This window comes from Sesamum indicum, linkage group LG13 (genome assembly GCF_026168435.1).
Source record: "Sesamum indicum cultivar Baizhima isolate 11 linkage group LG13, ASM2616843v1, whole genome shotgun sequence".
Lineage (NCBI taxonomy): Eukaryota > Viridiplantae > Streptophyta > Magnoliopsida > Lamiales > Pedaliaceae > Sesamum > Sesamum indicum.
Genome location: NC_142669.1, coordinates 13,896,399 through 13,912,912, shown reverse-complemented (window position 1 = coordinate 13,912,912; position 16,514 = coordinate 13,896,399). Strand labels below are relative to the sequence as shown.

The 16,514-nt window shown below is 37.1% G+C and overlaps 2 protein-coding genes across 2 annotated transcripts; one reads left to right on the top strand and one right to left on the bottom strand.

Annotated features, from left to right (window-relative positions):
- Positions 1-2,344: 2,344 nt before the first annotated feature.
- KPL (kokopelli) lies at positions 2,345-9,386 on the top strand. The gene is made up of 5 exons (XM_088877327.1): positions 2,345-2,659; positions 3,515-3,622; positions 4,770-4,847; positions 5,613-8,132; positions 9,229-9,386. Exons 2-4 carry the CDS (start codon positions 3,515-3,517, stop codon positions 8,061-8,063), a joined length of 2,637 nt encoding a protein of 878 aa, XP_088733453.1. The 5' UTR covers positions 2,345-2,659; the 3' UTR covers positions 8,064-8,132; positions 9,229-9,386.
- On the bottom strand, positions 8,637-15,953 carry LOC105176065 (polyketide cyclase/dehydrase/lipid transporter). Its single transcript, XM_011098746.3, has 10 exons — positions 15,409-15,953; positions 14,711-14,831; positions 14,290-14,375; positions 12,844-13,258; positions 12,660-12,760; positions 12,304-12,370; positions 10,463-10,690; positions 9,612-10,061; positions 9,306-9,378; positions 8,637-8,995 (listed from the first exon to the last, which is right to left on the bottom strand). Exons 1-10 carry the CDS (start codon positions 15,852-15,854, stop codon positions 8,751-8,753), a joined length of 2,232 nt encoding a protein of 743 aa, XP_011097048.2. The 5' UTR covers positions 15,855-15,953; the 3' UTR covers positions 8,637-8,750.
- Between the last annotated feature and the right edge of the window lie 561 nt (positions 15,954-16,514).

The following is a 16,514-nucleotide window of genomic DNA, read 5'->3' as shown; positions in this document are numbered from 1 at the left end:
TTATAGACTAATTAGATACATAATTTTGTATATTTTACAAGACATATATAAGCTCAATATAATTTTTAAAAAACGCAGTGACAATATTTTATAGAAAATTATACAGGTACAAGTGTTTAGATAAATAACAATATAAAAAATAAAATATGTAAGTTTTCAAATGATAATGTAAAATATATGAGGTATGTAAGCTTATGGAGTTTCTACAAATTTCATTACAAACTATAAAATTACAAACTTTTAATAAGTTTTGTTTAAATAAGAATTTTAATAATTCAAATTATCTTTTAGAGAAATGACCGTATGAGGCGAGTTTTGTTACCTTTTAATTGGACTAGCATCTAATACACGTATCCTTTCACCTTTCTCTTTTGGGACATCCATGTCAGACGGGGTTGCCTTTCGAGTTAGGATTAGTGTCGTCATTTGCTCTTGTATGGACGCGGCGTTCATCTGTTGTACGGTCCATATTAGTTTTGGGGGGAGCTCCCCCCAGGAGGTATCTAAGGAGGTATGAGGCGTGGAATCTTTGTCGGACCTGGGAGGTCTTGGGACTATCGTCCTACTGGCGGGGGCTAGCGGTGCCCCTGTTACGACCTGCAAAACCTAGGCACTATCAATTATCTCCATAGCCTTCCCCTTGTTCAGTGCATTGCTGGGTGTTTTCATCGTTACTCATGTTTTTAACTCTGTGTTTCCACAGACAACGCCACTTGATGCATGCAAAAAATGCTCAGGTCCAATGGATATATACTCTTGCTCAAAGCTTGGGCCAAAGTGAATGTAAATCCTAAATGGAGGACCTACAAAAAATGCGTTAGCACTCTAACGTCCAATTAGTTTTGGATTCGAGATGAAATAAAGCAAAAATGTAAGTGATTTTAAGTAAAAATTGAGATTTAGAAAATAAAATTGGTAAAAAGTATAATAACACGTGACAGTATGCTTAGATAGAGTTTAGGAGATAGTTTAGATAGTAAGAGAGGTGTTTAGAGAGTGAGAGAGACCCTAATGGAGGACTAGATCTGCATTTATAGGGGGATTGTTCCCGTTTGCAAGGCTTGTATCCCACTGCCGAGAACCTAGCAAAAGTTGGTTGGGATAGTTGGTATAAGGGATAAATCATCCTTATTTATAGCTTGGAGTGCTTTAGTAAGAGTACTCTTTGTCTTGGGAAACCCATCGCTTGTGAGGAGTCCTAGCCGCCAGGGAAGTTCTCATTGTTAGGGCTGATGTGGTCCAAGGTGGTTGCTGACACCAGGGAAGTTCTTCCTTGGTAATTTGTATGTGACTCTTTAGGTTCACATTTAGCTAGACTTGGGTCGGTGTCCAACACAGATGATTAATCCACTCTAATTAATCATCCTTGATCAAGCATTAATCAAGAAGGCCCGGTACCATGAGTGGTCATCTAGCAATTGTCCATGGCATTAGAGACTAGGTAAATATATATATGTGAATGTTTAGGCTCCTGAATTTCGTGCAGGTACAGTCCTTCCATTTAGTCTCACAACCTTAGTCTAGGGCATGGAATTTGGTGTTGGTTCTATCCTGGACTAGGCATCTATACTTTAATATTTGAGACCGCGTTAGGCGTAATACTTGCAAAACACGAATATGACGTGGTGCTAGTTGTAGGACACGAAAAAAAGCTATATCACCACGTCGTACTGATAAAGTTGTATCCAAATTTTCGGACACATCTTCTGATCGATGATTTAATTGCCCGTATAAAACACTGGTATCAATAGGGCCAAAATTCGACATTCTCACTTTAAATTTTTTAAAGAGAAATGTGTAAAAATTGTGCAAGAACAAGAACAATAAAATTGGCCAGGAAATGTTGAAGAAGAAGGAAGAGAAAGAACAAGAAAATTTGCTGAATGTTGAAGAACAAGGATTGCAGAGAAAATGTTGGTGAATGTGAAGAATAAGGATTGCAGCTCACACTTAAATAGTGTGAGCTGCAATTCTACATTATTGTCACGGGCCACACTGTAATAGTGTGGCCAAAAATAAAGCTGAGCCACCGCGCTTGGTAAGCGCGGTGGCTCAGCCTGCAGCCTGTAAAATTGCAGGCTGCAAGTTTGACTGTTTTCTTTTTTTAATATTCAGTGAAGCACTGTTTTGTTTTTTTTTTTTTATAAAATATTGCTGCCACCGCGGTGACACAGAGAATTTTTTTTTTATAAAAAATGTGGCACTTACTTTTCTAAAACATTCACAATCACCCTACTTTACTAATCTTTTTTTTTTTAATAAATTCCCCGACTTAGTAACTCAACAAATTATCCACTTAAATCAGCGTTTTTTATTTTCAAAACATTCCCCTTTCCCTCCAAAGCCAATCACAACTTCCACTAACTTCCCCACCACCAAAAGCGACCCCCTCCCGCCCCTTCCCCCGTGAACTCGCCCTCAAACTCATCTTCCTTGACAATCCCCATAACGCCAAGCACCTGACCTTCTCCCCTCTGAAAGCGACCCCTCCCCCGGCGAACCCACCCTAAGCGCGCTTTTGCCGCTCAGGCCGCCTCCAGCCCATTTCTCGCCTGTATTCAGTCTCGCTGCACTGACGGCCTAGAAGTTTGGAACGCCGTTTTAGTTGACAAATTTGGTGAAAATTTGTAGGTGACAATTCGAGTCATTTTCGGTAGAGGTATGTTGCGTTTATATCATCAGATGGTTCAGTGAAATGCGTTCTTTGACCCTTTACTTAGTTTGTTGTTGGGATTTATTACAACTGCAACATGCGTTATCTCCGATTAAATATTTCTAAAGCAATGATGTACTTCTACCTGAAATTTGTTTAAATGTTTCAGTTCAACCAGAGTTCGTTTATGATATTTACCCCTTTCTTGGTTGCTTTTTCTTTTTCTTTTTAAGCAATTGTTGAGGAATTCATACATTAACTCTGGGAAAAGGACTTAATTAGAAATCGTATTCAGACTATCACATTCTTGGAAATTGAATTGCAGAAGCCGATGATGATGAGAAAGGTCCCAAGATTCTTTGATACATGTTTTTAGTAAAAACCTCCGGAATGGTGAATTGGTAGGAAATGAAACATAAGGAGAGTTATGGTGGATAGAGTGATTAGTGGGAAAGGGTTGCTATTACTTTTCCCGTATACAGAAGCTTTGTTTTTTTTATCATTTCCGTAGAATAGGTTCATCAATATTGTGGATGAGGGTCGGCTGAGTGAAAAGATATTAGTTAAACAATGAATGCGACTCTATAATATGGATCCTATAAGTGTCTTTTTCTGTGAGCTTGTTTATGTTATGTTCATTCGGTGTACAACTCTTTTTGATTCCATTTGCATTAACAAATTTATTTGTAACAATGTTTAACCTATGGCTTAGGTTAGATATCCTCAAAAATTTCATCACGGTGATAAATCTTGTAGTCTTACAGCATAACAATCACACATATAGATATTATATCCTCGGAATGCAACTTAAAATTTGCACCTGAAATGTTTTCAGATTTTTTTGCTTGATTTTGCTTTTAGATGGTCATGGATGCCAAGGATATACAATCAAATCTTCATGCTTTGAAAAGATTATATGAGCTCCTAACAGAAGATGGGGATACAATGCCAAGCACAGCTTCGGATTTGGTATGTTTTCCTGTGTACTGAGATGATTCTAGTTATTGTGCCTTTCATATAATTTTTTCTATTCAAATATATACCTTTTTATAATAGATCAAAGTTTTGCATATAAGGTATGGTTACTTTGTCTGTGTAACTATTCGTCTTTCATTTATCTTGTTTCCCTATGCTTCTAAATGATGAAGGTACAGATTCTGTATTTTGAATCTCTAGGAATTAGTTAGCAGCTAAGAGTATGAGAATGCTTGTTTTAGCTTGGCACTAAGTATGCCAGCTTTCCACTGGCATAGGAAGTTACTGAAAGACTGACTAGACTATCTACGTCGCATATTTGATAACAACAGTCTGAATACGTATTACATTAATGCAATTCTTACACCACGTGGTTTACAAAAATTTCTGCGATGATCTTGTAGTGATCTGTAGTACATAATATTATGAAACTATAACACAAGCTAATTAAAATCTTACAAAGCTGTGCACATTGATATGACTTTTTAAAACTGTATGCAGGTTATTCAATTCATTAATTTCTTTCTTAATATTATATTCAGTGTATATTTTCTATTTCTCACGTTTCATTTCCAGCATTTAGTTTAGTCATCCTTTATTTCATACGCAAGTTACTAGTATAATCGTTGGGTGAACTGTGTCGAATCAGTGAATCAGTGAATCAGTGATGTCATAATAAAATAATAAAAAATATGACTAGCTTAAGCACGATGTTCATTTTAAAAAGAAGTAGAGAGATTTTGAGGCTAGTCTTGTTTTATTGGCTCAAGCTCGACTTAATTTGAATTTATGAAAAGCTCAAATATAATTACCATCGGGCCGAGTTTATGAGGATGGAGTCAGCTTGTGTTTATCCCAATTTTACTACAATAAACAGGCCATAAGTTCGAGGTCATTGGTTGGAGTCCCACTGAATATATGGGTGTTTGTCTCACTTTATGTAGGTTATTGTAATTTGTATGTTTTTAGTTATTTGTTGAATCAATTGTTTGTTTACTAATTTTGCTCATTTTGATATATTAATTGAATCGATGTTTTACTTAAAAAAAAAAAAAACTGTTTACAGGCCTAAGCATGTTCTTCATTTTGATGAAGAGATCCTTTGATATGTTGATGGTCTGACTTTTTGTTTTTGGACAAGCTGGATGAACAGGCGCGGCATCTGTTAAAGAATCTATTGGATGCAGCAGCCAAAAAGGTCCTCACGGCACATCTTGAGGTATGTCCTATGCATGTCATGTGGACATGTAGATTTTCTCTTGATAGGATCTGGCGTTTAAATATATGCTTCGACAGTCTTCTCCCAGGAAGATCATACAATGCGGCAATTGTATTGGCCGAGCCCCGAGCTATGGACCACATACCATATCAATTTTCATTTATAGGGTTATTATACTTAGACCCTTTCTAAAAATACCAAATTACACTTTCTCCAACTAAGTTCTAAAATTACACTTACACTCCTTTTGAAAAATTTACTGTTTATACATCACGTCAGGATTTGGACAAAAATGCTCATGTTAGCAAAAAATTTATATAAATTTTTAATCTTACTCCTTATATAGCGTTCTTATGTAATAATTTTGTACTTATAAGGGAAAAAATATAATAATGTTAACCTCACTCCACATATATATATATATTATATTTATCCTTTTATAAGTACAAAAATATAAATGAAAATATTATATTAGGGACAAAATTAAAAAATTATGTAATTTTTTTTGGTTAGTGTTAGTTCGTCTAAACCCTAATGAAAAAGTGTCAAGTGTAAATGTAGAATTTTTTGGAATGGGGTTAGTGTAATTTCAAAACTTCTTTGGAGGCAAGTGTAATTTTGCATTTTCATAAGGGTTTTAAGTGTTATTAAACCCTATTTAATATTTATGCAAAAAATAATGTTCAGATATGTGGTGTATAAAGTCCACTACAGTGCTCCATGCCAAAGCATTCTCTGAAACTCTCTGGTATTCGTGTGGTACAGATGATTGCAGGTGAAGTGGAAGCACCACGGACAGTCTCTCAGCTGCAGCAACCAGATGAGTTATCGGAGGAACTACCCATTCCACTCCCACAGTCGTCCATAACTGCAAAAGATAATTCTGAAGAACAGCTGAATTGTAACATAGAGAAAAAGGAGGATGGAATAGACTCCACATTGTTGAAAGAAAAGAGATTTAGTCCACAATGGAATCAAGCAGGCAGTATGGAACAATCAATTCAGAGTTTGCTGGCTAGTGGACCTGAATGTCGAATGAAACGTTGCAGACTTTGTCAACGGAACACTGTAAAACAGCTTGGTACCATAGAGGAGATGCAATTTTGCAATGTGGCTAGAAATGTAAACAGATTTACTGATATGCAGCATCAGCAGAACCGCGAATCTGATCTTTGTCTTTGGAACAGCAAGCTGAGAACCGAACCCTTATTAAGTAATAAGACGGATGAGTCCGAGAGCCAGAAGGGAAGGGAGACAGTACTTGGAAGTGACGCCAGTGATGTTGAATATGAAGACTTTTCATCTGACAAGATAATTAATAGTATCGCGAAACGGCGTAATGCTGAAGTTGATTGCTTATCCAAAGAAGCTTCCAAAGCAATTGAGCAGATTGAATTGTGTATATCAGCATTGCATCTAGGAGTGGATCACTTGAATCAGTCTGAAGAGAGTCGAAATTGTGTTCAAGAAATTAACTCGGCTGGTCCTGCTTTGCAGACCGAATGTGGTGCATTGCCAACAGTTGGAGTAAGCCAAGGTGAAAAGAGCTTTATGGCCAGGGATAATTTGCAGTTTCAAAGGGTTGAGGACTCGATACGGTATCTACTGCATCAGGTGCCTAGCTTGACAGCAGAAAAGATAAATCTTCCATATTTGTCCTTAAGCCCGACTTCCAAGCCGGTTAGACCAACAAAAACCATGTGGAGACAATCAACAAGCAGTTTAACCAGGGGTAGGTCAGGCCAATTGGAAGAGTCAATTGGACAAGGGAAGTTCCCTCCCAAGAAAATGAATGAGATACATGATCAGAATGCCAAAGGCATTACTGACAGAATTGGATCACGAAACTGGATATCGACCTGTGATTATTTTGTTCCTGTCCCTGTTCATAACGTTCAAAATATGAGTGTTGCGCTGGATCCAAATGAAACATCATGTATAGCTCCTAGGTGGCCGACCACATTTTCTTCTGCTTCAGAAATGGAAAGGCCATATCAAATCCACATGGCTGTGGAGGAGGCAGGTGGTAGACGCAAACTATTCCAAACATATAAGCCATCGGACAGTTATATGAATCTGAACAACAGTGAAAACATTGGGTTTCTTGATTCTCGCCTCAACGTTACTTCGACTTACCATCCACCTAAGATTATTGGGGATAGTCTACTAGAAATGAAGCCCTGTCAGCTTTTACTGCGCCCAGGCTTCCATGAAAATCACTCAGATGGACAGTGTATGGATGGAATTCCAGAGAACAAACATAAAATGACTGCAGCAAGGAAATCTTTGCATCACCAAGAATCAGAAGGTACTGAGTCGTACTCATCGGACTGGAGAAGTCAGCAGACGTGCAGTCGTGATAGTGGTAGTGAAAGTAACAGTGATAGTGAAGAGTATTCATTACCAGATGAGACTAGAGAGCTTCAGTATGTGAATTCAAGTATGAACACTGAAAGCGGGGTTTCCCCGGTATCATATGGAACTGGGAGCCAGTCTACCAGTCATACAAGCAACACTGAGAATGAGTTTTATTCATCAACTAGTGGTGATGAGGCTCCTGACGCAACATCCAGTAGTAGCAGCAAAAGCAAAGGGTACTCATCATGTGGTCAGCCAATCTGCCGTCATGCTGGACCGAAATACTTACCGGGTCATTCCACATTAAAGAAATCAGGTCGGGGCAGGATCCACATATCAGCTAACGGCATAAACCATAAGAAAGAAAGTGGAAAGTGGAAGAGGCTGAAAGATAAACTGGCAATTATTTTCCACCACCACCACCACCACCACCATCACCACCACCATCATGATGATGAAGATGATCATGGCAATGATCAGATGAAGATGAGTGACAACACATCTTTACAGAAGCACAAAGGGAAAATTATTAATTTTAAACGACAACACGAGGCATATGGGGAAAGGGCAATTGAAAAGACCAGAAGGTCTTTGATCCATGACAAAAATCAGCAAGGCAATTTTCATGGACTTATGGAAGGCCTCCTGCGGCATGTTCGACACTCAAAAAAGTCAAAACAGGGGAAAGAGACTGTTGGCCCTGTAGCTAAAGGCCAGCATAATATGAGGAAGAAGACTTTGAAGAAGTCACACTGGTGGCAATTGCTGCAACACCACAGAGGAGCACACTTGCCTAATAAAACTCATTTGAAGCTTGAACTAGATAGGACGAAAAAGGCGCTCCCGAAGTTGAAATGAGATGAGCAACATTTCCTCTAAATATATTTATAGAAAGCCATCTTCGCTTTTCAACTGAGGTTGGTGAAGGTATATCACAAACCCATAAATGACAGAAGTTACGTACATATAAGAAGTGGATTACTATATTTATAAGTAAACACATACCATACCTTTCCATGCAGATGTAAGTTGAGCCCATTAGCTACACCAACTTATGGTAAATCTTTTCATATTATGCTGAATTGCTCTGTATGGATCTTGTAGTCTGATCAGCTGTTTAGTAGAATCTCAGTTTAAGTTTCTCCGTTTTCTCAGTCTTCCTCATACTTTAAAAAGAATTAATTCTGAGAACAGGCTTGCTGGTTTGTTTAAGGCAAATGGACGGCCCAGGGAATCCATCCACTAGCATGCCAGTTAGAGAACAAGTTGGTTATGGAATGGAGAAGGAATGGTACAAATTGATGATGATCGACTTTTTAGTTTTGTGATCCAGCTTCAATGGAAGCCAGATAATCTGGTATTTCAATAAGCTTAATAGGATACATCTTTGAGGGTCTTTCTAATGCACATTGCAAATTCAGTAAGCCAGGGTAGTTTTCTGAAATCTGAATAATGGTCAAGGGTCAGTGGAGAAACAATATTATCGAGATAGGATCATGATGTACAAGCATTGATTAAGTCGCGTAGACAGCATGATAAACATGCTTACTCTACCCAGTTAATGTCAAAGTCCTTGAGTTTCATTAGCCACTTCTGTGTATCTTGTGAAACATAGGTTTTGGATGGTGTTTTCTCCTGGCCATTTACATTGTTAGATATTGGATAATCAACCTTCTTTTCTTTGGCAAGGGCAGCTTGCCTGTTCGGGTGTCTCACCTTGAGTGACAGAAGACGGGATACTTCATGTAGCCCTCCCCATTTCTCCAGTGCACGTGCTATGTCATAGCGACCTGCAGTAAATGATGGCTCTATAACCACACTCCCAAAAATTTACTCAATGATATGAAACTAACTATATTTTCCTGATTTTGTGATTTCTAACAATCAAAATCGTTCTTTTTACCAAAGCTTAAAGCTGGAATTCAAGATTCAAGCATTTTTCTACGCATACAATTCGTTGCATCTCCTGTGTAATCTTTAAATTCTTAGTCATCTTTGACATATTTGTGTAAGATTCTTATAGGTAAATGGGAACGGGCAGCAGGATGCTTTGCTATGTAGTCAACTCAACATACTAGAAGAGAAGATGTATCTGAGTACCTGCACGTTCAAAGGATTTTCTGCTGGGCATGAATGACGGGTCCATACCCCAGTTCCTTTGGAATCGATTTATCTGCAAGAGAGAAAAGTTATATCCATGAAGGTAAGACAATTTTCTGCAGTAGTTCATATTTCATTGAGGCACATTCTCTTCCACAATGAGACTGAAAAAATGACAGATCAAAATAAGCATGTTGTCCCTTCTGGACAATATTGCCCCAAGGCCAGAAACACAACCAAAACAAGAACAATAATAAATGAGGAAATTAGAAACAAAAAAGATTGAACTGAACACAAGAAACGAACCTCTTCTTGCAAATTTTCAAGGTTATCCCAGTAACCTTTTGGCTTTCGGTTTTTGTAGGCAAGGGACAGATTCATTAATGAAGCAATTCTCCTGAATCCACCCATGCGTGTGATTGCCTTCTCAATATCAACCCGCCCGTGCTTCCGCAGTTGTTTTCTCATGGGCATAAATCCCTCCTGCCCATGTTCAGAAATGAAATTCAAGAGCTCGGATTTAAGAACTTCAATGTCCCTCTGCAAGCCTGGAACCTTTGGTCTTTGTCTGGATGAACTTGAGATGCAGTCAGAATCGTTGGCTTCCATACTAAAATTATAGGAGCTGCCGTAGCTTGATGAAGCTGTCTGTGCATAACTGTCATTGTTGTGTGTATCCTGATGGATCTCACTCTCTATTTTTTCTACATAGTCACGTATAGCGCACAGATTTGAAGGGAGATCTTCATAAATGACCTACAATGTTGGAAACGTTTATTCAGAAACAAACTCCTGAAATGCTAATGCTAAGTTCCAAATTTGGTTAAACAAACTCTTGAAATGCTAATGCTAAGTTCCAAATTGAGTTAGTTTCTGCCTCGCGAAGGCAAACCTAGATTAAGACTAACCACATTTCACCTCAACCTGCACCATGCAATTACTCTTCATGGTTTAGATAAAAGACACAAGATCTACTTTCCGGATAGACTCAGAACAAACAAAGCCTCCGTGTAGTTGCTGGGGAAATACTTTAAATCAGATATTGTCGCATGGATTTGGAAATTCAAGAATGAATTGAGAATGTTGATAGTCTTAGCAAGATAATTGTTATAGGAAGTCTAGAAGCTATATGTTGGACAATGGCGAGGAACACAAACCTCTTCCATGATAGCTTCAGAAAGAAAGCAGTTTCTATGCATTTTTGATTCCACTGAATACTTCAACAGAGTGTGGTGGCTACCCAATTTCTCCAGAATCCATTTGCCACGAAATGCATCAAAGTCACCTTCAACCTGCTCAAATCTGATCTCCTTCTCAAGATGCTCGCATAAATCAAGGACAACACGCGCATGGAGAACCATGTAGAGTAGACCCTTGCAGCCTTCCTGTGCTATCAATGTGTAAGCTTTTTTCCCGAGAATTTCAAACAAGCAAATATCGAGTTTTGAAAGGGATGATAAACAAGTAGCAGTATTAAAGCCTGAATATAACCAGTAGCCAATTCAAAAATATATATTATTTTGCTGTATTGAGAAATTAACCTTTCAGATTATTGGAACTGCAGAAGCATTACAGTTTATACTTTATCAGTGATCTTCAGATGTTAGATGTCATCATTGGTTGTTTGAACACCAGTACCCAGTAATCCAATTAAAGTTAAGTGACACGACTGCATCTTAGGAAATTATTCAATAGCAGCCAAGGCACTAGGCTTCTAGTCAGGACCCAGGAATAGTGTTTATCTACAATTGCCATGAGGTCTGTACAGAGCTTTACCTGGTTTGTACTCCATCACCTAAGACTGAACCAAGAAATGTGCTTTTAAAGGGTTTCATTTCACACCGGTCAAATTTTAGATATGTGGAGAAAGAAATAGAAATCAAGGAATTAAATGGTTCTGCCACACGGTCTACGTCCATTAGATAAATGGGCAAATGCTAAATTATATTATTTCATTATTGTCATCTCAATTACAATATCACCTCTCTATATATATAGCTGTAATAAACGTGTGAGAAGTAGAAATTTGGAAGGAATCTCCATCATAAATTTAAACAAAATCAATTGTTCTGCTATCCCAAGAATGGTGCAAATCCATTTCATTTTTATTTGATTTTGATTCTCAACAATACCCTACCTGGGAGCCACCATCTCTAGGTCAAGAAAAGTGGTTCTGGTTCAATTCTTAAAACCTTAAAATTCAATGGTTAAGGTAGTCTAGTTGCTGGTAGATAAACGAGGTAGCAAAGCCAAAGATTAGATAACTGATTAAATTATTAGAGTGTTCAACTGAGATCCTACCCAAGTCCCTGCCTACTGTATCATATAATTCTTGAGCTCTCTTACTGATATGCCAACAGGTAGTTTTAATGAATATTGATGGTTGAAAATATAATATTTGCACTCTTCACTTACAACTGACATAATTGATGCTTCAGTGTTCTTACAGAAGACTGCCATGTTAATAGGTTCTTTATGCACCAAGATAAATATTGAGGGCAAGTTGTTCTTGATGTACAGCAAAGCTCACTTCTTAAGTATATTCCAATTTTATAATTTCAGTACAACATTTTCTGATGTTGCTTTTGGAATAATGATTCCTAATATCACTCTCAATTTCTTCCTCCTTATTACCATGTAACAGGGACCTTCTTTAGGGTTCACTCACCCTTAAGGAAAAGGAACTGGTGACAGGAAAATATACAAGAATTGTTTGTCTGAAATTCTCTTGCATAGGCGTTTTCACAAGATAGATGCTTAGTCCCTGAAGCTTCCAACATACACAATGCTAGATGAGTTGATTATGCTTATGTAGTGTTTTTTCAGGCAGCAAGAATGTATCATTGTTGCTTCATCTATTTCAACCATATACAGGATATAGGAAGCAAGACTAGTGCAACTACATCTCAAGCCAGTAAAATTGAATAAATATGTTCTCGTCTGTTCAAGGTTACCAAAGTCTCCTACTAAATTAAATTATTGGAGATGTTACTTTTACCTGGAGAATGCGAACTTTATTGTTCTCTCGAGATAACACCTTGCTGATAGCTAAGTTCGGAACTATCCTGCAGTAGTTTCAAAATACAAGATAATAGAACTTCTGTAAGTCAAGTAGCTATAATACTGGCAATCAGTAGCGTATCAGAAACCAAAAATATGCATAAATCTCCTACTCACGAAATTTCCAAACTCATAGCTGAAACATGTATGCTAGTCATTGCAAAAGCAGAATGCTTCTGTGGTTCTATTTTGAAGAGTATATACCACTCAAGGTTATAAGAAAATAATTACTGTAACTGAAAACATGTTAAGAATTTATAAGCAAGAACCTACAGAACTTCCAGTCATACTTACTCAGGAAGACCCTCATAAGCTGTGAGAATATTCCATACTTCACGGACGGGAGCTTTTACAGTAATGCTGGCTACAACACAGCGATGAACACCCCCATTTTCCTTCAGCACAAAATAAATTCATCAGATAACAGAAATGACTTCCGCAGGTTAAGAGTAAGTATAGAGTAGAGTCCATCAGTTACCAGCAAGCCATCAAATCTACGGAGGTGAACTTCGTCCACCATGCATGGTTTGTCAAGTGGACAAGATTTCCCAAAGATTCCCCAGTTACTGTTTAACTCACCAGTGGAAGGGGACAAAGGGCCAAAATTAGCTTTAACAAACTTTTGCTTTATATCTCCGCTAGTAACTTTATTCTTCAATGCTGTTGCACTTTCAATTTCTGTGCTTCCAAGAGAAAGAGAATGCAAAGATGATGAGTTCAAGGAACTTTCCGAGACTATGGTCTGGTTTCCTTCGTAATTGCTTTCAGATCTGCATGCTAAAGCTTGAAGATTTACAGGAAGATCTGATCCGATAATCCTCTCCAGAAATATTGCAGGGAAGTTGAACCTGGGAATAACATTCACTTCATAACCCAATGATGTAGTACGCGACCTACAAAATTGAATAATTGAAGCAAACAAATTAAAAACAACATAAATATTATGTTGCTATCTTGAAGGAAAATAAACTAATTTATGTCTAGTTCTACAATAAGTTATATTTCATCAGTATGGATCATGTGTTAGTTCATGATGTTGTTTCAATGATCAATTCTATGGGAATTTCAGACTGAGAGATTTCAAGGAGCAAGAAAGAAGAGATGAAGTAGCAGTGGGTAGTCTATACTCAAGCCCTGTAGACCAAACTGACTATGATATTTAATGGCTAATTCCTAGCTGAAGGAAAGACCCGTCCGTGGATGCATATTGAAATTTGTTAGAGCACTAAACAGATAAAGATGTATAATACAGAATGAGAAAAACAGATGTTTCAGTTGAAACATTCTTGAAATTTCTTTTCCAATTGCTATCATTCTGAGGTAGGTATTTCCACTGACATGCATACATGATACGTTCTAAGTAAGGTTAGAATATATGCCAATGCTGCATCAAATGACTCGTTTATTAATCATGGTTATCCATATGGATGTTGGGCTGATGTATCAGTACAATTAGGCTGTCAGGCACAAATAATCCGCTGAGAAGCCACAGGAAGTGGAAACTGTCATTTGAAATTGTGTCATAAAGCTTTACCAAGTCCAGGAGGATTGGATTTTTCAGGTCAAACTGTGTGAATAGTATGCAAGATAAGAGAGTAAGATGGAAAATTTATTTAAATAGGAACAACGAATTTAATATTGGTAAGTTAACATTGAAACGAGGGCAAATGAAGAATGAACAATCTGAAGGATGAGGGCCATTGCACATTATCAGGAAACGCATCATAGTGTTGCTTCGTTCTTCCCACCATTTTCTTAGTTAGAGCAGCCAGGACATGACAACTTAAGGTGACATTGCAGCAATTCATTCAAACTAGAAATCATATCAAAATACTAGAATCATGTGAAAACTAGGGTTTAAACCTCACAGTCGATTAGAGCAATCACTAAGATATAACCTTAGATTAAGAATAATCAATCCTACCCTTTCCGAGACTGCACTGTCCATTTGCCTTCAAATTTCTTGAAATCTCCATCAACCATGGAAAAGTGAAGTTCACGATCATTTTCCTGAATTGTGATTAAATGCTAAAATCACATATGAAGCAACAAAGAGTAGAAAAAAAAATACATCCATGCAAGTCTATGGATAACCCCACCCACAGATACATGCATATCATACTTTGTGCGATGATTCTTATCAAGTAAACTTGATTATTTATATAATTCATCATATAAAACTGACATATAAACACATCATATGCGAGTCATCCAGTATCAACATCCACCACAGGAATTGCATCTTGATTCTCCCAAATCTTCTTTTCATGTGAAGATTCTTATCAAGAACAGTTACAGAAAACACATGCATTAGGTTCAGTTTATATTTGAATAGAACAACTTACAGAGTTGGGAAATTCTTGAAGATCCAAAACAACACGAGCTTCTATATGCCAATACAGTGCCCTTTGCAACCCTCTTTGCTCCAACCATATTCTTCCTGGATGTGGACAAGGAATCCTCCCACTAACACATAATTTGACAGAACATGCATCAAAAACAATAGCATCAATTCACTAAAGCTAACTTATATTCTCCAAAATATGCAAGTGAAAATCTAAAACTATAAGCAAACTTCATCCATAAACTCAACCATGGTTCCAAAAACTTGTAGTTTGCTCCTGGGCCTCTGCACGTCTACATTATTTAGCTAACTCAAGTACCAAAAATTACTCAGTTCCAAATCTAAGTTACCATATCATGTTCAAAGCTAAAATTTGAATTCTTATACAACAAATGTAATGAAAAGCTAACCAATGTCCAGGTGAAATACTCTAGCACCAAAACCTCAATCCATCAGGGAATAAAATTAACAAATAAAAACAAAGCTTTGTCTAATTCTTGGAGATGAATTAATGGGGTTAAATGCAACAACACCATGAAGATATAATACTCAAAAAAATCCCTGACAAGGATGTAGTAAGCTTTTTCTTAAAAGTTCGTGGCATTGTCCCTTTTCTTTTTCCTTCTTTTGTATGGAGAGACATTGTACATATTAATGCTTTGAGAGAGGTAAAATGCATTTAATCTGAATTAATGTTACCTGCTGACAAGATTTGGGATGAAATCAGCAAGCCTTTCATAGTCAGTGAGAGCATTCCACACGGACTCAACATCAGAATTAACTGATATCTCAGCTTTGATTCTACGTTCCCTCCAAGATATCACTTCCACTTCACACTTCACCTTTCTATCTCCTGTAATCACCACATCTTCACCCACTTCCACTAATTCTTCTTCTTCCTTTTTCTTGTTCTGGGTTCTGCTTTTTACAAGATTGTTATTACTCCCATTTGAGAAATGAATAATCTGGGAGTCCCATTTTGGCGTTTCTGCACTGGCAAATGAAGAGAAGCAGGCTATACATGTGTTGGCTGGGGAAGAATACTTGTGCTGGTGGAAAGTAGCAAGATTTTGTTTGTGGGATTTCTTCAGAGTGAAGCTGAAACTCTGTGATGAAGTGCAATGTGAAGGCTTAGTGGTGATCATGGAGTACTCTGCGTGTGCGTTCTTTTGGTGTGTGTTTGAGTGTGTTTTCAACTGTAATAACAATGCACAGGGGTTTGTGTGTGTGTCTGTCTCTTGGAACAGTGATTTGATGGGTTAGTTTAGATTTTTTATTTTTCATTTTGGATTGAGAATTTGAGTACTAATTCTTGACCACAATACTTTGGGACGGTTTTGGGTTTTTGTGTGGCAGAGGAAATGAGTGGTTCAAAACAAATGCTGCAAATTTTGGTTTATTACATGAAAGAAATTCCTTCTTGACCCCCTTAGTGTTATCATTTTACACTAGTGACCCAGTATATTTGCAACAACTCCTACTTTTAGAAAAATAATTTTTATATAAAAAGTTAAATTTATAACAGAGTTAAAAATGGATAGTGATGGTAAAAAAAGTAAAAAGTAAATAAAAGCTAAATTAAGTCATTCTTCAAGAAAAATCATTTCTGAAACAAATTTAATTTATCAAACATCATTTTGTCTCCATATGTTAGATACTATTTTTGCTTAATATTTGCACTTGTCTTTTGTTAGTAATAATTATTTTTTTCTTAAAAAATAATAAATTTTATGTTGATTAGTATAATTCATATTAATTTTTTTACAAATATCTCTCATTTATATTATTAAAATATTGAATACTAT